The sequence below is a fragment of the Platichthys flesus genome, chromosome 3 (assembly GCF_949316205.1).
Source record: "Platichthys flesus chromosome 3, fPlaFle2.1, whole genome shotgun sequence".
Lineage (NCBI taxonomy): Eukaryota > Metazoa > Chordata > Actinopteri > Pleuronectiformes > Pleuronectidae > Platichthys > Platichthys flesus.
Window position 1 is genome coordinate 10,707,153 of NC_084947.1, and position 26,715 is coordinate 10,733,867.

The 26,715-nt window shown below is 40.3% G+C and overlaps 1 protein-coding gene across 2 annotated transcripts in view; it reads right to left on the reverse strand.

Annotated features, from left to right (window-relative positions):
• Positions 1–26,715, reverse strand: part of frmd3 (FERM domain containing 3) — a 46,435-nt gene that overhangs the window by 18,518 nt on the left and 1,202 nt on the right. For both annotated transcript variants that reach the window (XM_062381780.1, XM_062381779.1), the window contains exons 2-7: positions 13,102–13,206; positions 12,565–12,607; positions 9,376–9,454; positions 5,494–5,591; positions 4,176–4,299; positions 713–800 (exon numbers count right to left, since the gene is read on the reverse strand). In XM_062381780.1, the coding sequence (XP_062237764.1) occupies positions 713–800; positions 4,176–4,299; positions 5,494–5,591; positions 9,376–9,454; positions 12,565–12,607; positions 13,102–13,206 (537 nt within the window). The remainder of the gene's footprint in view (positions 1–712; positions 801–4,175; positions 4,300–5,493; positions 5,592–9,375; positions 9,455–12,564; positions 12,608–13,101; positions 13,207–26,715) is intronic.

The window sequence follows — 26,715 nt, forward strand, 5'->3', positions numbered from 1 at the left end:
TTCAGGTCATTGCCCTTCCTGCATCAAAACCGTGACCTCTCAGCTTTGCAGAGAAGCTTCGGTCAGGAAAGTTAATCATGTTCATATTTCTAAGTTCAATATGCAAATGAAGAGCAAAAAAGCAAAGGGTAAAGATGACAGGTGAGTTTATTTGTGTTGTTGTCTCTGCACTTGAGCCAGAATTCTCCACACAACTGCACAAACAACGATGGTGAATATTTGCACATGTAAACAAATACGCTCTCATCAATACAATTATATTTTGCTCAATAGTGGCTATCAGACTAAAATTTTAAAACATAACATTTACAATGAAAAGAAAAATAGGTGTAGATTTGCTCATCCAATAGATATCTATTATAATATTATAACAGTTTTAGTAACTATAATAAACCGTAATACTACTAACTTCAACCACAACTTTTAATATCGCATGATGAGAGCTCCAGTTGCTTTATCTAAATATAAATTACTTTATAATATGATAAAGTTATACTGTATATACTGCATATACAGAGAGGAAGACAATTCATTAGCAAGTCATACACAAAAGTGGAAGTGAAGCTACTTCATGAATGCAACAATAATTTGAGTGAGTTACTGAGATATGATCAAAAATCATGTCTAAAATCAAGGCAGAGGTTGGCGGATTTGCTCTTTAATCGGTGAAACCCTGTCAATATAAATACTGGAAAGTCCTGCCTAACGTTACCTTGCATGGGTGAGGGTCCACTCCATACGTCTCCAGGCTGTGAGCCCTTTGGAGCATGTTCAACTCTGCAAACGAAGCACACTGGCCCCTGAAACAGAGGAGCGAAAAACTAAGATTAATTTATGAATGACCACATTGACACTGTTAGTGCATGTCTCTCTATGTGCGTGGCTGTGTAAGCCCTCCAGGTATACTAATGATTTTATATTTATTTAATTGATCTGTTGTAGAGTCGGCATGAGACAAAAACCACAGTTATAGTATACTGATGATGCAATAGCAGCACAAACTAACAAAGAACCGTAAAAGAGAAATAGATCCATCAGTTTCTGGGACCCAAGTTCATATGATATGAATATATATATATATATATATATATATATATATATATAACAATTCATATAATATTTTGGTGGATTGAGTGAGTTTGGTCGGGCTACATTTTTCTTGCCTACATTTAGAAAAATTAAGTAAGTAGAATTTGCTGGCATCAGTTTCTTAGCCAATAAAATACTGATCCAATAACAATGTGATGATTCCAAGGCGAGTTCTGAACTTTTTCTGTGTAAATATGAGGATTTTGGGATGTTAACTTGCAGTGTACATCTGAAATAAATGACATCTTCTGAAAGTCTCACTGAATCTAAAAATATACACACACATACACACAAACACACACACACACACACACACACACACACACACACAGCGTGAGAGGCAGCAAATGGTATTATTGGACACAGGTGGGGTTTAACATCAGGGGAGCAAGTGGGCCGTCAACAATCTCCACGGCAATAGCACCTACACAAAATCACCTGTTTGTTCCAAACTCCAAACCCATAATTTGCAGTAAATAGCATCAAGATCAAGGTGCAGAACAAACAGCACAGGATATTCAGTTTGACATACTGAGGATAAATGAAACAACAACTCCAGAGTAAGAGAATAATCATCTGTACATCTCCCTTCTTTTCTCTCCATCTCTCTGTAAATCCCCTCGTCACATCGCTCCAGATAAAAAATATTTTATCTGTCGTATTAAAAACTGCCACACTGATGACAGTGTAGCAGATAACAGGGATCCTCGTCAGCAGACTGAATTTAAATATCGTTTTAATCTGCTTAGCTTGCTCAGTTGAGTCTGTTAATGAGAGTAAGAATGTCTATTTCACTCTGACTGAGGGAAACTATTAAAGATTGGTTTCCCTTTTTTTAGATTGAATCTGTTCCATCTGTAGTGCAAGAGAAAGTATAAAAAAGGACAAATAAGGTGAAGTGTCCAATGAACCTTAACTCTTCAGCTCTCCTGTGTTAACACTGTGAAGATGGAGTCAGTGACATAGACTTGTTTCGGCTATGGTTTTCTTTGAACAATCAATAATATTGATTCCTGAAAGTGACTTGTTTTCTCTGCTGATTGCTTTGGTTGACCAGGATCATGTTTTCCAGACATGTCTTTGCTAACTAGAGGATTCAGGTCATTGCCTTTCACCACAGTTATAGTATACTGATGATGCAATAGCAGCACAAACTAACGAAGAACCGTAAAAGAGAAATAGATCCATCAGTTTCTGGGACCCAAGTTCATATGATATGAATATATATATATATATAACAATTCATATAATATTTCGATGAATTGAGTGAGTTTTGTCGGGCTACATTTTTCTTGCCTACATTTAGAAAAATTAAGTAAGTAGAATTTGCTGGCATCAGTTTCTGTGCCAATAAAATACCGATCAAATAACAATGTGATGATTCCAAGGCGAGTTCTGAACTTTTTCTGCGTAAATATGAGGATTTGGGGATGTTCACTTGCAGTGTACATCTGAAATAAATGACATCTTCTGAAAGGCTCACTGAATCTAAAAATATGTGGACCATATCTGTGTACCTTCATTAATTGCCTCCATGGCAAATCTAAGACATCTCTACCACTGCTGCTGCTGCTGCTGCTGCAATTGCTCATGTTGATAAGTGGGCCAAGCTAAATAACTATCTTCCATTTCCATATTAAATCACAGAGAACATCCCTGCACCTCCCTTAAAGTTTGAAAAACTCAAATTTATAGGCAAAGTTTGAATTTGTTGAAATCACCCTTCGCCAAAAAACAGTTTGCAGCCCTCTGTGAAAACAACCAAAAGGTGTCCATTTAACCCTGAATGCATGGTCTGCATGGTGGGGACACTGGAAAATAAGATGTAGATAAAGTGAGAGAACAGCACAATGTGTCTGAGAGGGATATTGTTGTTGTTTACAGGAGATCTTTATATTGAGCTAATTAAAGTCAGAACATTTGGCAAGGCCTCTGATTATCTGTTTCCATTTTTGCAGAAGCAGCCATATAAACGGAGGCTACATGTTTGGTTTTGTTAGGAGTGTTGATGCTTTCATTAGAGTAAGTGCTGCAGCTGAGTGATGTACGCTGCTACTCCTATAGACGTATAAATACACATTTAAAGTGCAAACACATAATCGGCAAATATGCACAGAGAGGAAAATGATAAATCCACTGAATTAACTTATTCACCATGTAAATCCAATTCATACATCGGTTTGTGTATCACCTGAGGTCACTCTCTGCAGCCCAATACTAATCTACACGGTGTTAATCCTGTCAGTGGGACCCATCAGGGGCAGGCGGGGGGGCACTTAGAGGCGTCTAGGTCTGTGCTATGGGAATCAGCGCATTTGTCTTTGATGTTTTATAGGCGCTGTGAGTGTGACGGTCACAAACATCACATCATCACTCATTAGCTGCAGCGATGGTGGAAATACCACAAACAAACTTATGGGCTTCATGTTTTCTGTATATTATGTGATCCTATGACCTTGGATCTTAAATAAGTCAATTTAAACATGTTATCATAATTTTTTTGCTCAGCCTTTTTCATGTAATGCATTTTTTTGCCAACAGTCATGGTTCAAATGAGGCCCTGCAACGTGAAAAATAGATAAATCGATTTTAGGGATTAAATTCAGATAAATAGGGTTTAAAGACGTGTACAGTGTCATGGTAGTTTCACGTGGCCTCAACCATATCCATGTTTCAGCTCATATTTTACTCTATCCATCATGCAAGGTTGATTTCCATCAGAATTCATATTCTGAATTTAAATCCCGTATTATAAGCGAGTCAAACCCGGCGTAAAATAAATAATTCAGGCTCATTCATTTGCAAATTCATTTCAGTGTTTATTCACTTTCAGCTGTATGTAAAGTGAGACACCCTCTGCAATGCGATGGTGCACAAATCACACAATTTTGCCTCAGTGACAGAAAGCACTTTACTGTTTGCAGATTAGAAAATTGTCTCTGCAGCCAGTTTTTTTAAAGCACAGATCACAGGAACGAGCATCCGTGCCGGTTACAAATATCAAACAGTAAACTGATAACAAAGACGCCGCTCCAGGCAACACACAACCCCACCTCACACACACACCCCACCACACACACACTTACCTGAGCTCATTCTTATGTATTTCCATAATCTTCCTCTCCAGTTTGAGGGATTGTTTAGGGAACAGCTTGAAGTCACTGATGTAGTCTGACGGGTGCTCCTCCGGGTCATAATCCCCAAGTTCAGCTGAAAGAACAGGGCGAGACAATGTCAAACTATTTCTTTAACATGTGAATTAATTTAGGCTTAAATAGATGGTATTTCCACAGAATATACTAATAAGCAGCTGAGGCTGATAACACTAACAGATAAACATTTTCCTCTCCGTATCAGACACAAAGTCCTAATTTCACTCTTAAATCCGCTCTTAATTACTTATTATCATAATAGAGGTTAAATCAAAAACTTGCCTCAAGTTTAATTAAACATTAAAACTAATCCTCAATTAATTGTCCAGCTCTATAATCAACACCCTGACAAAATGGGACAGGGACCTGCCCTTGTTAAACAGAATTAGCCAATGTTACACTGCTGTCACACCGAGGGTCGAGATAACTCTCTGGGGATATGAACTAATCAAAGCACTTCGGTGATCTGTGTATCAGCCACACGGTCTCATTGATATGATCCAACTCAATTAATTCCTTGCTTAATCCATGTGAAAGCAGTTCATTCACGGCTCTGCGCTGTGACTCAACATGAAACTGGTGCCGCCAATTCAACACAAATCCCTACACACACATCGTTTTGTGTTATAAAATGTAGGATCACAACAGGTCTGGTGACTTGTCCTTCTAAACTTCAAGTCCCATAATGCACCACCTGCAGGCCAGTGCAGGCTGCTCATTATGACTTGAGTTGGAAAACCTTCAAGTCTTGGCAGAGAGAGAGGATTCAGCTCATGGTAAAACCAAAGAAGCCACTGGTACTATAACAAGACTTTTATTTGGATGATTATTTAATACTGGAAGTGCTGCTATCGTCATGAATGTAAGGATGTCTTGTTTGACGAATTGTAAAATAATAACCAAGCAGCACACAGCACAAATGATACAGGCTGCATTCATATAACTTTGGCTTTTTGTTTAAGTGTACTCAGTTGTTTGTGCAATTTTATATAGATGTTTGAATAGTGTTTACATTCATTCATTAATGAACACTATAAAAAACGTATTTACTTTATTTATTGGTTTGAAGTTGTTTGAAATATATTTGCATAATTGTATAACTTCTTGTTTTTTTTGTGTCTTGAAGGTTTTCAACCTAATGAACTAAATCAGCAAACAATTAACAAATAAGGCAAAATAAATATTGAGCTGTGTTGGGTTATTGAGTTGTCCCGTGCATCGTGTGAGAAAAACCTCGGAACTTGACACTCACCCTGTATGATGCAGGCTCCCAAATATGCAGCTTCAGCAAAAGGACAAAGGAGGCGACCATGGTAGATGTCTCTCTTCAACTGGAGGTACAGGAGATACCTGGACACACACACGCACGCCCACACACACACACACACACACACATAGTACCACTTATTTGCTGCAACAAATGTCTGCAATACTGTAATAGTTGAAGAAGCATCAGTGGTGAAATATGTACAAAGTGTTTGGGGGATATATCTAATTTGTTTTCCCAACTGCATCAAAATATGCCATCAATTTTTCATTTGTAACATTACCCATAACAACATAATGATAGATACAGTTGACTCAAATCATTAACGAGAAGCGCTGTGTCATCATCAGGATATTGTGACATTAAATATTTCCGCAGTCCTCGATAGCATTATCATTCGTTGCTGAGTATTACCATGGAAACAGCTACCGTATAGCGGAGACTGGTACTGTAGTTACTATGGACCTGACTCCTCAACGGAGGCTTGTTTAGGCATGATGCTGACATGCTACTGACATGCTGCTGACATGCTACTGACATGCCACTGACATGCTGCAGACGTGCTGCTGACATGCTGCTGACATGCTGCTGACATGCTGCTGACAAGCTACTGACATGCTGCAGACATGCTACTGATGTGCTACTGACATGCTGCAGACGTGCTGCAGACGTGCTGCTGACATGCTGCTGACATGCTGCTGACATGCTGCTGACAAGCTACTGACGTGCTGCAGACGTGCTGCAGACGTGCTGCAGACGTGCTGCTTACGTGCTGCTGACGTGCTGCTGACGTGCTGCTGACATGCTACTGACAGGCTACTGACATGCTGCCGACATGCTGCCGACATGCTACTGACATGCTGTTGACATGCTGCTGACGTGCTGCCGACATGCTAATCTGTCTCGCATTACCGAGGAGGCAAGAAACAGAGGATACAGATGAGTTTCCAGATGAGACTGCGTGTGCGAGTCGACCAATTCATTAAAGTTGTGTTTGAACTTTAAGTAAGGGAAGCAGCGAGAGGATGAGCATGACAGACTGAATAGAGCCAAACGCCATGCTGCAGCTGAACAGCTTTATTGTGGCTGTAGTTTTTCTTAGATTGGCCTTTTAAAAAGACATGATGTAACGATAAGTGTACACAACCGTGTCAGTTGTGAAAGTTTGTCCCTTTCTATTTCTTCTCTGTCATATCCTGAACCCACTCCTCCCTTTCCTCTCACCTCGTTTCCTTTCCTGAACTTTTGCTTCGATTCTTCGAGGATATTTAGCGCACATTTTGTTTTATGCATCACTCGGCCCTTTAAATAACTTCAAAGAGTTGTCTTGAGTAAATATAGAATAGACCGAATCTGATCAAATTTACTATCCATCCATTCTCCTTACTTTCTCGCTCTTATCTTTCTTGCACCCTCTCTCTTTCTGCTTCTCCAACTCTGTGCTTGTTCCCAGTGTCAGGTATGAGGTTGTGCTGTAAACTGGGATCACTGCAGGTGACATCCCTGCAGAACGTGTTTACAGCTGGGCTAAAGGTCACTATTGTCTACACCATACCATCCTCAGGAAGTTTTATACAACCTTAATGCCAGAAAAACATGGACCTTGGATTTAGTTAAATGCCGACAAGTCATGTTTCTGCATTATCTTAGGGGTATAGTTAGAACATTAACTGAAAGCACTGGGACAGTCTGTCTCCTGTATAAAAGTCTGCATCTCGACATAGACAGCACAACACTGCACTGACAGCATTGACACTGACATGATGCTGAATCGCCTATGGATGTTATTCCAATAGTGTTATTTTTTGTGTTTTTTTTTCAGTACAATCACAGAAAAGCAACAGATGGAATAATCAGGAAAAATTAAAAGAACTGATATATAGAAGTGTGTGATACTTGGTGCTGAGCGCAATTCACTGCCTTTCTGACTATTAGAGAAATAAATGATAAATATCCAAATTAACTTGATACTGAGAACTCTGACTACAGTTCCTTCCAAACTCTCAAAGCTCAGCTCAAGATGAATTTCAGGAGAAGTCAGAAGTGTGATGGTGCTCCTTAAAGACTTTGAAATAAATCCTAATTAACAGAAATGGACAAAAGGGAGAAACATAATAATATAGTCATTTCTAATTGGAGAAATGCAGGAGCAGGAGAATGAAACATTTAGAGATGCATGGCAGAAATTGAAGAGGCTTCAGGAAGATGGAAAACTGAGAAAACAGAAGGAAGAGAGAGCAAAGATTTACACTAATGACCTTGATGATGAAAACCTCCTTTAAGTAAAAAATTGTTTTAAAGGATGGGAAGGTGTGGAGAGACGACCTGAGGGAGGAGAGGGAGCTGTGGTGACAGGGGAGGAAGACGGAGGACAGAGCGGTGTACCAGCAGATGGGAGGGAGGAGATACTGCAGGGAGGAAATTAAGGAGAGACAGAGGGCAGAAAAGAATGGAAGAGAGCGAGGACGAAAGAAGGGAAGTGATTGAGTGAGTGATGGTGATCGATAGGGAGAAGAAGAGATGTTTAGACATGACAGCTCAGATGGGACAGAGAGGAGTCCTGCTGAGTGAGCATCTCTAATTATCATTGTGGGGTGTGTGTGTGTGTGTGTGTACGTGCATGAGTGTGAGCTCCCAGGTATTCCACATGTTGGACTATGCCGAATTTATTTAAAAAATAAGTGCTTTAATGACATCTACCAAACAGTTTTAATAAAGCAAACTGTTGAGAAGAGGTGTAAAGATAGTTGGCAGTTATTTAAAGTCGTACCGCTGACCACACATTATAACTTAACTTTTGGATGGCTGAAAGCACATGTTGCCAAACTCACAGCACCGGCTGATTCAAACAGATTGAACTAGAGCGCTGCTTGGAGAGCTCATACCTCCACCTATCTCACCATGTTTAAGAAAGTGGGAAAAAAAACAACCCTGGATCTGCACATTTATCCAGATCCACTTCTTCCTTGGGTCATGAAACTCAGTTGAGCATTTTTTGCAGAATCCTGCCAACTATCATACAACAAACGGGGATGAATCTCCTTGGGCAGAGGTGAATGCATCATATTGCTGGATGTGTCGGGACGGAACCTGTTTAATGTTCTGCAGAGACTCACAGAGGCTCAAAGTTAAGTTCCTTACTGGCTGGAACACTTTCTGGCAACAAAAGTACTTGTTTAGGTTCCTGAAAGGTTTGGGTTAAAATAGAACCGTTCACAATGTTAAGCACATTCAAAGTCTGTGTGGCAGGAAGCCACGTGCCAGTCTGCCACCGTCACAGACAGCAGCAGCTGAGTATCACTGGCAGCTAGCAGCTGAGGTGAGACCACCAATCTGTGTAACTTAAGTTACACAATACACATCCATGGACAAAGCTGGTCACGTGTTACATCTCCGTCAGATCACAGAGGAGCTCCACGGCTTTTAGTCCTTAATTATCTCATTAACATATGTCTGAGCATCTTTCTTCTCATATGAAATGTTTTATAGTTTTATTATTGATAATTATTATTTATCAATATTATTTATTTTATTTCATGTTGTTTTACTAAAATGTTAGTGCTGATTGTATATTTTTCGTTGTCTCTTCTGTCATTGGTTTCTTCTGAATGTTTTAAACAAAATTTGGACATTCTTTGAAGTGTCCATCACCTGTAAAGACACTCACTTGCTACTTACTCACCAATACTACACAGACTACAGCAGCAGGTTAGAATTCCTTTAAATTCAGATATCATTTTGGACTTTCGCGTGCCACCCTAGGATTTTCAGTGAGCGCATTCGATCAAAGAGAGAGAGAGAGAGAGAGAGATGTATTGTTCTTTTGCGTTAGGTCATAAACCATAAATTATCTGTGTTAGTTTATACCTGGTGAGCTCCTCCTTGATTTTCATGGGCTCGTTGGGATAAAACTTCATCCGGAAGCACATGGTGTACGGCTGCTGAGCTGCTGGAGACAAGCAAGACGCACAAGTATGAGAGGAAGAGTAGAAGAAGAGGACAGTGAGTAAAGTTTAGCAATTTGTGGAAGTGAAACATGTGGGAACGTTGAGATAAATGAGGAGGGGAACCAGAGGCAAAATAAATTGATTGAAGTTGGGGAGGAGAAAGAAAAGGAAGAGGAGAGATAAATAAATGTGAAGAGGAGAAGAAGGGGAGCAGAACCACAACGATTATATGCAACTGAAGAGAGAAATAGGGTGGACATGAAAAAAATGAAACAGTGTAAGTCTCTGAGAATGATTTGTCATTTGATAATTACGGTAATTAGTCATCACTCTCAAACACACACACACTTGAAATGGGCCCTTTGCCTTTCCCTTTGATCTTAGGCTTAAAGTGTGTGTGTATGTGTGTGTGTGTGTGTGTGTGTGTGTGTGTGTGTGTGTGTGTGTGTGTGTGTGTGTGTGTGTGTGTGTGTGTGTGTGTGTGTGTGTGTGTGTGATGATTTGCGCAGTAACACAACACATACTTACACAATACATGCACACATGCGTACACAAAGCTAACAAATTACAGTCGTCTCTCTCCCACACACACACACACACACAAACACACTTACCTACAAGCACAGCATGCAAACAGCAATGAACACATGATGTAAATAATGTAATGTAGAGTTTATAAAGCTAAATGCTACGGGGATATTTGTATAATAGTTATATATATTTTTCAAATACCTATACAATACATTTTTTACATCCATTTGCTATTAAGGAAAATATCAAGACTGGAATGGTTTCATTCTACTTCTGGCGGCGTCAGAAGATTCTGTAATTCCCGGAGAGTCACTTTACACTATGTGTTGATCACGTTCAAACATGAAACGGATTAGACAGTTTTATAAATGTCTCCATAGACTTGTGTCTGCAAATCTGTCTGAGTCTCTTTTTATTACATAGGGGTCTTTGGGGAAATCTACCAGAAACCCAATGGTTTATTTAATATATACAATACTATGTTTGTATTTACTGTACTCATGGCATTTATATGTGGGCTATTTTGAGTATAAACACAGGGATACAATATTGTCAAAAGACATGCTTAAAGTAGAAGCCAAGTCATCTGATGGTGACAATGACTGTAAAGAGGACATTAATGACCATCTGAGCCAAAGAGACAGAGAAGAAGGCAACACGGACATGGAAGAAGAAGAGGACGGAAGAGTGAGTATCATCTGACACAGGAGCAGAAATCTTTACAGGGCGCCCTCACCACTCTGTCTGTAATAGCAGCAAACCTCTGCGGTATTAAAGAGCGATGAAAAACAGCACTCGTCTACATAATACATGTTGAGCAATATGAAAGATGCAGTCCTCCCACCCGCTCCCAAAGAACACACACACACACACACACAAATGTGGCGTAAGCTGGGGCACACAAATCCAAAATAAAGCGCCAGCCACATCCTAATTGGAGATAAATCCTGCCACAGGGTGAAGCCATGTTTCAGTTAGACTCCATTCCCCTCTCTCATCTCTTTTTCTTTCTTTCACTTTCTGTCAGTCTCTCTCATCTCAGACTCTCTCTCCTGTCAACCCTCTTTTCTACCCAAATCTGACGTTTCTTCTTCAGCCACATTATCTGTCAGCGCCTGCTCTCTGAATCCCCCCCCCCCCCTCCCTCCCAACGTCCCCATCATCATTCTTTTCTCTTCCGTCTCCATCTCCACCTCCCCGCCGTCCCGTCCTCTCGAACACATTCGGATCAAGCAGAATTCAGCGCTAATAGCTCCTTTATTAATTTACAACAGGGCAGAGAGAACAGGGCAGTCATTAGAAGGGGAAGTGAACTTCAGACAGAGACATGAAGAGAGTGAGGGAGGAGAGGAGAGAGAGAGTGAGGGAGGAGAGGAGATGGGACAGAGGGGACGATGATTGCAAATTGAGAAACATAACAGGAGGAAGGAAGAAATGTAAGTAATACATTTTGCTATTACTTCTTTCTTTTCTTTCTTTTTGCAGAAGAAAAATAGAAAACACTTTCAGTTAACCTTTGTCAAGGCAGAATTTTTGGTTGCTTACATGTGCAAAAAAAGCTATAAAGCATTGTCCCCTTAGTCTCCAAGAATAAACATTTGCTTCCAGAACAAAGTGTTGCTCATAATTCAATGTGACAGGATTTTAGTTTTGCCTTCCCTCTCTATGGAATGTCTGTACGATGCTAGTATCTTGAGAACCGTTCATCTTATCGGCTCAACACTTCTCACTAGGAAGGAGTATTATTAAGGGCCCGAAGAGGTGCAGTGTTGAATTTGGTGCGATTTGAAACACGTGATACGTTCAACATTGGTAAACTTTGAATAAACAGACGACCGGCGCTCTGTATCATTGTAAGTGTCGGTCATGACAGCAGCGTGTTTAGCTCTCTGTGCAGCAGCTGTGGCTTCAGGGTTCTGTGGACTTAAAGAGTGGGACACTTTTAAAGTCTCAGAAAGAAAGCTCCAACCAGTGTCATCACAGAACAAAGCAAACAGCCCATTCCAAACAGGCAGATTTAGAAAAGGCACTGGAAACTACATTGAGACGAGATGCAAGATGACACCAGGCTCAGTTCCCAAAACCCAGCTGAAATAAATAAATAAAATTTTAACATAAAGTCTGTATCCTGCCATTAAAACTTCAGTACACATTATGTCACTGGTATAGGATCAAAGTCTGGAGTAAATATCCCTCCAATGCTGCCATGAAACAGCGCATCCAGTTAAGGCCGCCTCTTTACCTGTTTTGTTAATTTCAGATATGTTCCTCACACAGTTTGTTGTGTTTTGTCAATGTCTGTCTTCACTGTGTCTCTGTTTGTCTCCCTGTCCGGCTCTATCACTGCTCGTGGTAAATGGTAATGGAGTATGTGCTGTGTGGAAAAAGTGAAATGGGTGAAACATGCAAAGGAGTAAATTTGTCCTTGTCATGAAAACACAGAGACACAATCATACACACACACACAAATATAGACACAACAACGTGAACACACACACACACACACGCATGCACACACACACAGACACTGGTGCACAGAAAACAGAGAAAAACCAGGAGGAACAGAAAGTACACTTACTCTTCATCTGCCTCACCACAGGCTTATTGGGCTCCAGCCAGTGCTGAGAGAGAGAGAGAGAGAGAGAGAGAGAGAGAGAGAGAGAGAGAGAGAGAGAGAGAGAGAGAGATTTAGACCTAAGAGGAGATCAGCTAGAACAGATATCTGACAATTTCAATGAGCTCCGATGAACTTGTATATTTCCCTGATCAGAAATCTCTCTGTGTTTCTGATGAATAATTGAAAGACACATTTAAACTCAGCCATGTGCAGCAACAGCACCTTACAGACGATGGTACAGTCACATCGGAAAAGAACATGTCTTCAACTGCATCATGGGATATAAAAGTATTTCCCTTATCTCATTATACACGCGTCAGGATCTGAGCTGGATGGTTTTTACATCTGCGCTCGTAAAACATAAATATAATACTTCTGTTTTCTTTACTGCACATGTATTTGACACATCAATACATAAAAATAGCCATAAGTAACAGATCAATCGTGATGATAATAGAGCTTCACTGCCTTTGTGTGTTGCCTGTGTGTGATAGTTACCCTCTGTCTCTCGGGGTCCACATATCGAATTCCAAAGTAGTCTTTCTCGAGCAGGTTGTAATGGTTACACACATGGTCCAACAGGAACTGGCCTTTGGTGTCTCTCTGGAAAGAAATCAAACACATGGAGTACATCAATGCAGGAAGTTATTTCAGGTCCTTTCAGTCAGGTACTTGCGTCTCGTACCATCAGCATCATAGAGAACAAGTCCCTCTTGGGTTATAATTCTTTGAATGGTAGGAAATATAGTACATCAGCGACTTTTAGGTCTTTAGGTAATTATATATATCAGCGCTGGTCAAATTCCTAGACTCAGCCTCCTCGTGCCAGCAAATACAGTGTGTGTGCAGTTCGTGAAGCCAGTGCAGACGCTGAGAGATCAATAATCACTTTGCCTTTATTGCCTGTTCCGCAGTCAATATCCACTCATCACATCCAGATTCACACAAAGATCCTCGTTCACTTCGCAAAAAATAACACGTTAGCATGTCTGCAGGCCATGATTAAGATGTGCACTTAATTTAATGACACAAACACCTGAAAACATACACAACTTGTCAGTATTCATCAGATTTTCATTTTGTTAGGGACTGGCCGATATGGATTTGGGAGCCACCGGTATAAGAGAACAAATAAATTGCCATGATTCCTAAGATGTTATTATCAAACCGTTATGACAAAGAAATGTAAATGAATCTCAATCACTAAATTAATAATTAATAATTAATACATTTAAGTAAAATAAAACAGAAATAAAAACTAGCACAGCAGACTATATAATTAAATAAACAAAATTGGAGAAGTTTCCTGAATGGTTTGTTCTGAAAAAAAAAACGTATTTTATTTGCGTATTTTGCAATTATAAACATAAACACCTATACAGATATATCTGTGAAAGGCTCATTATTGGCTAACCAATAAATTAGTTTGTGTGTGTGTGGATGTGAATGGGGGGGGGGGGGGGGGGGGGCTCTATAACCTGCTGATTGAGGTGGATTCTGGGCTCAGTTGAGCAGGACTGATTGATTCAATAGGAAATCGTCTGTTTGCCCTTGGTTTGATTTACTCCCCACAGGAGATATACATAAATGTCATCTCATACATGCATACACACACACACATACACACACACACACACACACACACACACACACACACACACTGCAGTAGACACCTGTGCTGATATTTCTATTGAATGTGAAGCTTTTTACACACAGTTGCTTTTTTCCTCTAACACCTCACCCTCCCTGTAGAGTTGAAAATGGACAGAGAACGAGGTGGAGACGCTCCCAGCATCTCTGTTGTCTTCTCTTTTGCCAAACATTAGCTGTGTCCGATAATTGCGTGTGCAGACATTAGCAGCGGGTATGCACCAGTGAGTGAGCACTCCTTCCTGGATAAGAAGCTTGCTCAACTAAGAGAATCTCAGATGGACACTATGTTCATTTCTTTATTGATATTCATGAAGGTTCAGTATTAACACCAAAAGAGGGGAAATTATCATCTCAAGTGAAACAGAGCTCTGGAGAAAGAGAAGGAACACCTTTTCTCTCACATTATGTCGCATCACATTGATTTCCCACAAAGTCTTTTCCATCCACTGCCTTTCACACACTTTTACTGCTCCGTTCATTCACAAATTCATCACATCTGGCCAGTCATATCTCTGCCAGATATTCCTTGAAAGAATTCTTCCTTGGATGCTGCTCATTCAAATTATTTATTTTGTAAAAAAAAAACATGCTTGCTTGAATTCAAAACCAAACACGCAAAAGAGAATTTGCGAAATCACACAGAACAGTAGCTGCAGGTGGAAAGACATTTTCATGAGCAAGCATTTCTGCGTCTGTGGATACTGTTCTGTGCCCTGGCCCAGTACAAGTGCTCCTTTAAAAGTATACGGTTTTGCGCTTGCAAATTCTGAGACTTGATAAACACCACACACGCCTTTCAAAGCTGCCATTGTGCAGCTCACACTTTTACCATCTTCAGGATGTTTCGGGAGATTCAACTGAGACTTTCCATCTATCACCTGCTGTAGACCCCACCAACAATCTGGACTTCCTGTCCTCTGTCTTCATGAACTCATGTTTAATGAAGATGCAAGTGATACCACTCTCGATAAATGTTCTTTATTTCTGATCTCCTACAACTCTTAAAGCTAATCAGTTTATGTTGAATAGAACATAAAATGAAATTTTAAAAAAATGTGTTGCTTTGAGGCAGAGAAATCCTGCAATAATTATAGTATGTACCCTGAAGTATGAGTCACAAAACCCTTTTATTTTATTGCTCATTAAAAAGTCTGTAGTGACTGCAGTTCGATGTAGATTCTGAAATCAGCATCGTTAAATGACCCTGTTTAGTTGTTCAATCTCACATCACATCTCATGTCCAGTCGTCTTATCTTATCTTACACAAACTTGAATTCTTGTGCAAACCCATTTAGCAAATGCATCAATCTCTCATCCAGGCAACCTTTTAAAAGAAATGTCTCGGTGAGTCACGCAACGCGTTTCACGGTAAACAATCTGTCTTATGCAGAAATTGCTATAAACCTTAGGTGTCGATAGAGGAGCCAAGCAAAAGCAAAGCTATTTTCTGTAAATGTCACAGCCACGTTTCAAAAACAGCACAATGAGGAGAAACAGTGCTGAACGTAGCAGCTGCTTTATGTGAACCTCCAACCAAAGCAGAGGGGACACAGTAACATACTTTCAAAACCGACAGACTATTGTAAAGTAAATTCAGGTCAATGCAAGAAGAATTAAAAATAAAACATGTGCCATGTACACAATACACAGGGGTTCACAGGCTGATCACACACTACACTGCCCACATTATCATATGAATATTTAAACAATCCTGGTTGTTCGTCCTCTTTGCCTGTCAGACACAAAAAGGACACCGCTGTTACGGCAAGCTGTAATCGTAATGTTTTCAGCGTTTGGGCGTAAAATAATGTGATTACTTTTGGTAATGTATTACAATTTGAAATGGGGATGCTGCCATGATCGTCAGAATGACAACAACCCATAAACGTTCCATGCTAGCTGTCCATGCAACGCTAAATGGAAGTTCATCACAAATAAACTCAACACAATACAACCGGACTAGACAATAGCCTGTAATCATGGACGACATGACAACCCCCCCGAAAGTGAAGCCAAAGCAAGTTGATGACCACCTGGTATTGCCGGCACCAAATGTGGGTACTAAATCCAACCTACTCCATGTTAGTGGTTGGGACGTGACCCAATACATTTTAGTATTTTTCTTCATTTTTAAGTTGTTCTTAACAAACTGATGATTGTCCAGGTTTCTATTTTTTCCTATTGGTTTTGATTGGTTATTTAATTCTATAAAAATGGGGTAAAACACCATGATAACCTGTTCAGCCGTGTGTATCAGACCTCGCTACTGCGGATCCGTCCCCTGAACGCAGACTCTGGCTTCAAATGCAAAAGATGGCATCGTTTGTATCTGTCATATTTTTGCTTAATTTCTGAATATTGGGAGGAAGTGGAGACACTTTTAAAATAGTGACTGAAGTGGAGACTGGGGGCAGCTTATATTCCAGTGCTGAATATCAATGTTAGTGTTCGGACAAAGATGTTTCCATCTTGGGCAGAGAGAAAAGTGAAAGTCTGTAGGTGACATACGTAACTGTGTTGGACTTCAACTGTGAGCATATGGCTCGTGTGTGTGTGTGTGTGTGTGTGTGTAAGAGATGGTTGTAATAATCAGTCTCTGTCTGTGGAAGCTGCACATCTCCATCAGCATTTGTGTGTGTCTGTCTACATGTCTTTGGGATTTTCCGCTGATCCACGACAACAGTGTTGAAAAGCTGATGGATCTGAGGAGTAAACAGACTCAAACATGTACAGAGGGAGGAGAAAAGTAGAAGAGCACAGAATGAAAACAGTCGCCCTGCGAGTGGTTTTCTGGCCGGATCATCAAACAAAACCTTTCCTCTGTCTGGTTCTCAGGGCAGACGCTCGCCGGGAGGAGAGAGACGAGCTGATGCCAAGAGCGAAGAGAGAACAGACCAGACAGAGAGTGATCCAGAGCCAAACATGCAGAATGGCTGAGAGAGGGAGAGTCGGCAGAGACTGATCTAAAAAAAGAGAGATATTGAATGATAGACTGAGACCAGTGAGGAGGAGAGGAAGAGACAGAGTGAGTGAAGAAGAGAGATGTAAAGAGTCTATGTCATGTCCAACAAGGGCTAAATACATATTTCATATATCCAAAGGCTAAGCATTAAAAATTAACCCCGTGATCCTGTCACTACATGATCTCACCTAATGACGGCAAAGTGCTCTTCTCTCTGCTCCACTTCAACACACAGACACATGCACACACTTTAAATAGAGCCTCAGTGTGGAGTGTACTCAGTTTAGCAGGAGCAGAGTGCACTTTGACGTATATGTGTTTGTGTTAGAGTAAGTCTATACATGCTTGGCCATTTGTTCTCGATAAAGCAATCTCCTTAGAGCCGGCCGAGACCTGACGCAGACCAATGAAAAAAAGAAATAGAAAACCATGCTGAGCATGAAAAACACACATACAGTTAATTATTTATCAAAGAAAAATGTCAACCTCAGTGAATTCAAGTAAAGTTTGCCCACATTTAACAGCTGGTGTGTTTGATTCTGCCCAAAACAACTAACTGAACCAACTCTGCAGACATTAGCGGTAAGGTAACTCACAGCACAGCAGCATAGCCCATGGAATGACCCAGTTCTGCCTTTAGAAATTACACCTGTACATTTATACAAATAAAGTGCAACAGTGAAGACATTAGAGGGGAAACAATGCTGAATAGGACATAATGATTAAATATTGTTAATTAACTTATTAGGCAAATTGTTGTTGACCTTGGAATAAATTGTACCGATCATTTAATTTCGATCATTTTGACAATGTATTTATTTTTTCACCAAAATATCAGTTATTTCCGTAGAGTTTTCATTCATCATAACTTCACACATCCGCTGCCTCTCAAATGTCTAAACACACTCCTAAAAATTCCTATTACAAATTCCATCTTTCTTGCTTGTTTTGCAAGAAAAAATGCAGATGCATTATTGTGTATTTAAAATGAAAAATTATGTTAAATAATTCGGAAAAACAAGGTCAGAAAAACCCAAAAAAAATTGATCCACTCATAGTGCATTACAGTACAAGTCACATTCATCCGTTCATGCACACATTCAAAGTAATATTGGGTTCAGTATCTCAACAAGGGACACATTGGTGTCCTTTGGAGGTGCCAGGGATCAAACCACAAACCTCCTGTTCAGTGGACGACCCTCTCTACCTACTGACCCGTTATACACATTCTGTTATTTCCAGCTAGCATTATTGATTATGAAATGAATTTACAGTTTTAGAAGCCAAATCATTTACCCACTGAAACTTGAAGGTTATACAGTTTTTAGAGTAAGAAAACAACAACTCACAAACTACCTGATAACTAAATACTCATTGTTGTACTTGTAAGACTTGTTCTCACTCCTGACCCATAATCACTAACGTCTCATGATTTGACGCCCACTATGAGTCAAGCACTAGGACCCTGCGTGCCCTGGCCTACTTAAACACTGTTTGTTGTTTAGTTAAAATGCACGCCAGCTTAATTATGACTGGCTCCTATCGACTTTGATGTGATTCATTTCATGACACGGCAAGTGTAATTGGCTGAAACATTGAGAGGAAAAGGACTGTTAATTCCTTTGATCCCCCTGTGAAGAAGGCAACGCACATTCTGTTCTAGCAGGGATGGAGAGGAAACAGTGAAGTATGGAGTCATAGGAGGGCCAAAAATATCCACATATGTAAAAGAAGAGGAAAATAAAATATTTTTTATAAGCAATTCAATTTACCTTTTAATTTCTTTGTTGAATTATTTCTGTATACAGTGATTGATATACTTAAAAATTAGCTAAATACCAGCACACTCCAACCAATCAGCTGCTAGCCTTCCAGCAAAAGTAACAGGAAGTAAACGTAACTTGTGTATGTGTAGAGTGAAAGTTGTAGCAGTTTCTAAAAAGAGGCCTAAAAGTAAAGGTAAGCAGTGTGGTGCCTTTTCGTCTCCATGCCATGAAAGATTATATGGCTAGAGTAGTTGGATTTAAGAGATTTATGATCAGCCGCTCTTTACCGGCACACAAACCAATTTAAAAGCCTGGAGGCGGCAGTTAAGACAAACGCAACATTCACAGCTTTTCTATGTTGCCACGGTAGCAGCTCTTTAGGGAAATGGAGATTTAAGATGCTTGTGGACTAACTTGCCACTTTATTTGCCAAATAGGAAGAGTGTGTTAGCAGACATAGTCGTCCTATTATCAACTGTGCCAATATTTCTAGAGCCAGTTTGTGTTTACCACCCAAAACTTGAGCCCTTGAGCCAACAAACGGATTGATCCAGAGGCTTGACCAGGATGCGAGAGAGACCAATCAATGTGCTGGACATTGATTGGCTGGCTGTGGGAAAAGCATTGCATAGGATCAAAGAGGAGGAGGAGATCTAAGTGAAAAAGCTCTTTTCTTTCATTTTTTCGTAAGAATTCGTTCTTCTTCTTAAAACATATTAACCCTCTATCCAGTTTTCATTTAGCATTTTACCTTTATGTTTAGAAAAAACTGTGTGAAGATGTATATTCTGGCTTGTTCCAGCTTTTTATTGACAATATTGTTTACATAAATACTCATACCTAAGAGTTAATCTATGGCAGAAAGTTCTTGCCAAATAGAAAATACATTTCCAGTAATTTTGTAATTCAGAGTCTTTAGTCTGACATATTTGGCGTGTTTGGAAGTTTTGCTGCACAGCAATGACAGACTCACCAGTGGCTCGTTGTTTTAAAAGGCATGCAGGGGAAGCTCAAATTAAATATGTAAAACCGATTTTTAAAGTAAGTTAAAGACTTAAGATGCAAATAATTCTCAGAGGGTAAAAGGTTAGACGAGAGAAGCACATTTAGTCTTTGAACTGAATTATGAAGCATTTCTAATTTAAAGCGATGAGAAAAACCTTTTCATTAAAGAAATGCTTGACCTCACCACCACCACCACCATCACCATCACTCTATTTAATATCCTCCCCTATTCACGCCATTTATCGGCACATGTTTGATTATTAAATCCATGCTGTCTCTGTATTATATATGAAGAAGAAGATTCAGCAGTGAAGAAACAAGAATGTCATATATATCAGAATGAAACCCATCACAGCTCCAGTAAGTATTGATCTCATGAGCTGCATTAGAGTGTATAGGTTCAACCTCTTTAACCACTTACCCACAACAATAATAGACCTTCACCTGGAGACTTTGCACATAGAAGGATTTCCTGTATCCTCAGTTTACCATATTCAGAAAAAGAGAATGAGAAAACATTTTAGAGACATTTTAAAATCAATCCTTGTGTTTTCAATTGTTCTCAAAAATCTAGAAAGGAAAAAAAAGATCTCAACAACAACTGGATGGATTGCCATGAAATTCTGTTTAGACATTACTGCTCCCCTGAGGATACATCTTAATAACTTTGGAGGACTCCTGCCTTCTTCTTTATCACAAACATGAGGTTCATATTTGTGGTTTTTATTCAAATTTGATGGATGCCATTAAATTTGCCATGGAACTGGGCAAGGACATTCACGTTCCCTTGAGGATGAACAGTAGCTTTGATGCTCCTCTGACTTTTCTTCTGGTGCCACCAGCTTAAATATTTAATGTCTGCGGTACTTTGGTTTATATCTAAATACATTGTAAGCAAACGTTAGCATACCAGCATGCTAAACTAAGATGATGAACACGGTAAATGTTGGATGAGCTGAATATCAGCACGTTAGCATTGTCATGGTCAATAGGCTAGCATGTCAATGTTAGCATTTAACATCCTTATAAAGCTAATACACTTTTTTTCAAATAACATACTAATACATTTTATATTTTCAATCTGTTTTGTTGTTCTTGTGCCTGTTAGCATAACATATGTTAGCTATAACTAACAGGTGACAATAATTCTTTCCTTGTTTTTGCTTACATGGGATTAAATTCAAACAGATGATGTCATTTTGGATTTAAGAAAAACTGGTCTACTGTGACTTAGTGTTTTACCTGATTGTTTTATAAATACTCACCCCTAATCTTATCGTTTGAATAATTAAGTGGATAATCCCTCCAATCCATGTGAGCGACATTATAACTGTGATAGTGACCTTGTCCCAGTGTGGAAGGGGACACATCAATTACCGTATCATCACCTTTTCTGCTGCACACACGCTCACATGCACACGCTCACATGCACACACTGTACACACGTGCTATCAAATATTTCCAATGCATCTATACGCACAGCTCATGTTCACGGCCGGGCACACAGCCTAATAAGCCCAGAGGTGGAGCTGTAAATCATCAACATATGAAGCAGAACCACTTCCTATTATAAAGGATCGTCATCCACCTCACTCTGTGTAGAGCTGGTGACTAACTCACAGGATGATAGGAGAGTAAAAGGGAGATGAGGGTGGCATGACGCTGCGGCTGCAATGCTGATGTTATGCGTCTGTGCTTTTGGAGGCTACATTAAAGCAGCTGTCTTATCTGTGCAGCGCAGGATGTTATAAAAATAAAATATGAGAGTGAGTCAGTGTGTGTGAATCGAGGCGAGTTTGTGTCTGCGTTTGTTTGTGTATTTGCATGTTTCTGGCCCAAATCAGTGTTTCTCTGTCTGCATGGGTTTGCTTCTCTCCAGTAACAGTATAATGCCATAAGCAGTGGTAATGCAGCACGACTCATAATGATGAATTCTAACAAACATCAGCTTCACATGGCATCACTAATCTACACCCTTCTCTTGATCTATCTTCAAAATGCATATATATATAAAAAAATATAAGAAGATCAACAAAGATGTCATTAAACTAGGGTGTTAACTATAACCAAAAACATATTCACACATGTGAATTTTACCTCCGCCATGGCCGAAAGCCTCCACATATAAAAACACAAGATCTGGATTTTTATTTGGATCTGCAGCAACTACACATTCATAAATGGCCGTCCTTTGAACATGCCGGATTCATGAACAAATCTCTGAGAAATCAGCAAAAATGTTGGAATGCACTCCAAAATGTAATGGGGACTTTTTGGGGTTGTGCACCACCCCTCCACAAAATGTCATGGAAACTGGTTCAGTAGTTTTTGCGTAATCCTGCAAAATAACAAACAAATTCTGTTGAAAACATCAACTCTCTGGCAGAGGTAACCTCAAGATTAACAAACATTGTCATACTTGGGAATTAAAATACCTTAGAGGTGTGTTTGCAGTAGTTATCATCTAACCTGGTGGCCATGAGTGAGAAGTGTGTCCTTTAAATGGACAATCTGATACTGAAGTGTCCTTGAGAAAGACAATGAATATCGATCAGGCCGACGTTTGACCTCTGATCCGTCTGAGAATTTCCCCAACTTAATCTCTCTTATCTGCTGTTAACACTTATCTCCCTCCTGGTTTGCTCCTTCCTCTTCTCTCTACCTTGTCTTCACCTTTAAAAAATGTCTTTGTGTCATTTCAAACGTTTCATTTTCAAATCTGCATGATGAGTTTTCTTCTCCTCGGCCGCTCTGCTTCATTAAGCCCCTCCTCTTCCTCCCCCTCCCTGCTGCCACCATCCTCAAAGCTCGTGCATTGCGACCCACCAAGTCATTTATTTCATCTTATCAACCATCTCTCTTTCTTTCTCCCCCTCCTTCACCCTTTTCTTTCAGATGTTTCCGTCTCCTCCTCCTCTCTATCCTGCCACCTCAATGCCTCGGCCGCCTCACAGTTGCGAGCAAAAATCAAAAAAGGGATTATTTCTTTAGTCATTTTCGGAGGATCATCAAAGAGGCACCAAGTGGCATAAGAAAAGAAAACTGATACTATTTATAACTTGCTACAAAGATTGCCAACCACACAAACCAATAGCAGTGCACACATGCACACAACTAATACAGCCACAAAGTGAAAGAGCAGCTTCACCTCTGCTGCACAGTCACACCTCTCCTTGACCGAGTGTAAAGGCAGCTGCAGTGACAAACAACACCGGTGTCCACATGCATCTTTAAAAAGTCTGTATTGCTGATGTATTGATCCTGCACATGAATAGAAACAGTGCAGTCAGCAGGATTCACTTCAAGCTTTCAAAAGTTCAGGCTTTTGCAAGTTATTTTGGTGCCTAGCAGGAATTCCATGTGTGGTTATTTAATGTCCGTAATTGTAGAACTTTGGTTCAGCGGCCACTTATAAATCTTTTAATGCAAGCTAGCCACGGCATCCCCTCGGTCCAAACACACACGTAAACCTGTGTACACACATATACACACTCATTTAGCAGCGCATCGCTGACAGCTGACTGATGTCGGCCTCATGAAGAAAAGTGATCTCCCTTAATTATACATGATGTGTCACAGAGAAGGAGGAGGATGAGAGAGAGAGAGAGAGAGAGAGAGAGAGAGAGAGAGAGAGAGAGAGAGAGAGAGAGAAAGAGAAAATATATAGATGAGAAGATTCAAGACTAGAAAGTGAGAAAAGGTGTTCAGGGGAGTAAATATGAAGCTGAAAGTGTAGCAGAGAATAAGTGGGGGTGAAGGAAAGAGCAGTAGAGCAGGGAATAGGGACGATTAGCACTCTGAGGAGAGGAGAGAGGGAGAGAGGAAGAGGATGAATGGGAGGAGAAGGAGAAGGAGAGTAAAGGAGGGAGGGGCTGATAGCAGAGGTTGTCACGGTGTATTGATCTTGACACGTGTGTCCTGCAGCAGGTCTGACTTAACATTACCAATGAACATGAGCACAGCAGACTGGATACACTCAGCCCCCGGCTCTGGACACACACATCTACAAACACAAACACACGCACACACCACCTGTCTCATATTCTGCTGTGAAGTTATTCTTAGAACTAAACGTAAAAGTGATTACGCTCTACTTGAGGCAGCCTGTCTCTTTCCAGGACCTAAAATAATCTTCTCAAAAACAACATTATCTATTTTAATTTGGAGAGACAACACACCCAGCTCTCTCTCATAACCACACACGTACATTCCCACAAACTCACTTGTTCCCAACTCCACTCTATTCATATGTAACACTGTCAAATTTAATAATTAAGCAAATTCTGAAAAAAGGATGTGCTTTTTATTTTTATTTCTCTTGCAATGTTAGTTTAAAGTAATGAAGTTTTGTAAATGTTCTTTTTGAGCAAAAGCGTTGTCACAATGTTGTTTTCTATAGCTGATATCTCTGGTCAGCATATGACTGATTAATGAGCTGTATGGAAGGAAACAGCTTCAGATAGCGGTCATGTCAGGATAACACAAAATTATTGATAGATGAAGCATTATGTGCTGAGGTGTTTTAATTTAGTTTCTTTTTTTATGATTGCAACTCGCTGTGTGATTTTCACCATGTCAAAACGTGACCACAAAAACTTTCTCTCATGAAACAAACTTCCAGAAAGGAATTATTTTGAACTGCACTCCAAAGCAACTTAATTTATATTCAATGTTATTCATAACGTCCTATTATTATCCTGAAGTCATTTGTGTCTTATGAAAAGATACAACCTTATTGTTTAAAGGAGCAGAACAAATAAACTTCCTTGTTATTTTTGCAGTTGCCATAACGTGAGTTATGTCTGGAAATATCCACAATTATCGTGATTTGAAAAGATGTTTTAAAGTCTTTATTCATTCAGGATAATCCATGCGGCACCAAACATCGTGCCTCAGAGGAACCTGGCTAATGCACCCATGTTTTATGCAAAGTCGAGAAGTGACAGCTTAGGGTAAGGTTAAAGGAAATAAGGGCACTCGCAGACCCACTTAAAGCAAAAATGTTCAGTTGTTACTCGTTGGCTCCCAAATGCAAGTCAAGAATGATGATCGTTTATGATGGCGTTCAGTCTTTGGCATCATCCTGACCTATTTATTCTGAACAGAGCAGCAGAACAGACACAACAGGAGACAGACACATAGCGACACTGAAGAAAGAAAAACTGAGCCGATAAAGTGAGAGGTGGAACTTCTCTGTACAGTGAGGAGAGGAGGAGTGGTGTTGTCGAGCTGCACAAGTGTAGCATGAGGAGCAGAGGATGTCATGAAATATGTAGGAGGGAGCAACTCAGCACCGGAACACAAAGCCATTAAAGAAAGCCCCTGGAAAATGCAGTCAGCTAGAAATATAACTGTCCATTTCCTTATCGCACTCAGATACACGGTCACACAACTAAAAGCCCACACACCTTCATAAACACAGGCTTGCAATAGTGTGTCTCACTTTAATGTCCTCGGACTTGTACACAGGGGTTGAACACACTTTTGTGCTCTCGGAGAGGCGAGCACGCCGGTCAGCACTGAAACACACAGAAACTAGCAACCTCTCCTCTCCCTTCCCCCCTTTACTTTCCTCGCTGTGCACTTAATGTTGTTTGGTAAATCATTGATTGGGCTCATGTAGGAGATCGGTGTGACACTTAGTCCGACATGCACGAGTGTGATCGCTCTTTCAGGGTCGGACAACACGGCGGAGGTGGCTGACAACTTGTTTTGAATGCGACTCAGAGCTGCGTTCACTCAGCGCTGCTTCGTACCCGTGTTCAACTCGCTGGTTTGTCGACAAGCTGGTGCTTTGGAGGATTTGGTGCATTGCTGGAGATGTAAAGGAATAAAATAATGACAAGTCATACTGCATAGAACTGTAAAATTTGTATGCACCGTCCTTAATTAAACATGTGAGTATGAGTTATGGGAACAGTCTTTGGCAGATTAACAGGATTTTACTTTTACATCTCTGGCAGCAGCTGCACCTTCGGGCTGGAGGGGCCCAGGATCCAGACATGATGCACACTGCAGGCCCACAGGATCTCATTTGTTTGTGCAAAGTAAAGAAACTCAGGTTTCCCTTTGTTCCTTTGTTGAGGCAGCCAAAAACGGTTTCAATATCACATCTCAAATAAGTCAATAAAGCCGGGAATCCTTTCAAATGGTTTTGTTTCACGTCCGTTTTCTTTAGCTGTCTGACTGGACTTAGGCTTTAGGGTGGGGGCTAAAGTTAACCCCAGCAGCAAAGATCCAACACCTCACGTCTACAGTTAATTTTGCCAGGATAATTATCAGACAACCACAGAGCTGCAGTTCTGGGAAATGAAATCAAGAAAATAACATCAAACGAAAGGGGTGCGGGAGGGGGAGAAAGAAAGAGAGATGGTTGAAAACAACTTCTCTTTCAGTGAGATTAGGCTGGATTATAAAACAGAGGTGGAAAATGTCCGGAACATTTGGACCTGACATTTTCAGGATGCTTCATTTCACATGTGGAGAACGCAGCAGGAGTTTGCACGTTCACAACACCAGTAACATTCACTCCGGTCGGGAGAGGGGTGGGGCCTGGGTGGAAAAAGGGAGGTAACAGGACGTGGTGAAGAACTGCAACTTGTTTGAGAATTTCAGCATCTGTCCTTATCGCCAAAAGCTCTGGAATCACTTCGACAACTTTGTCGTTGTCTTCTTCGTGTAGGCCACCTCTTGCTCCAGCTTCCATTGTGTGTTCCAAATATCATC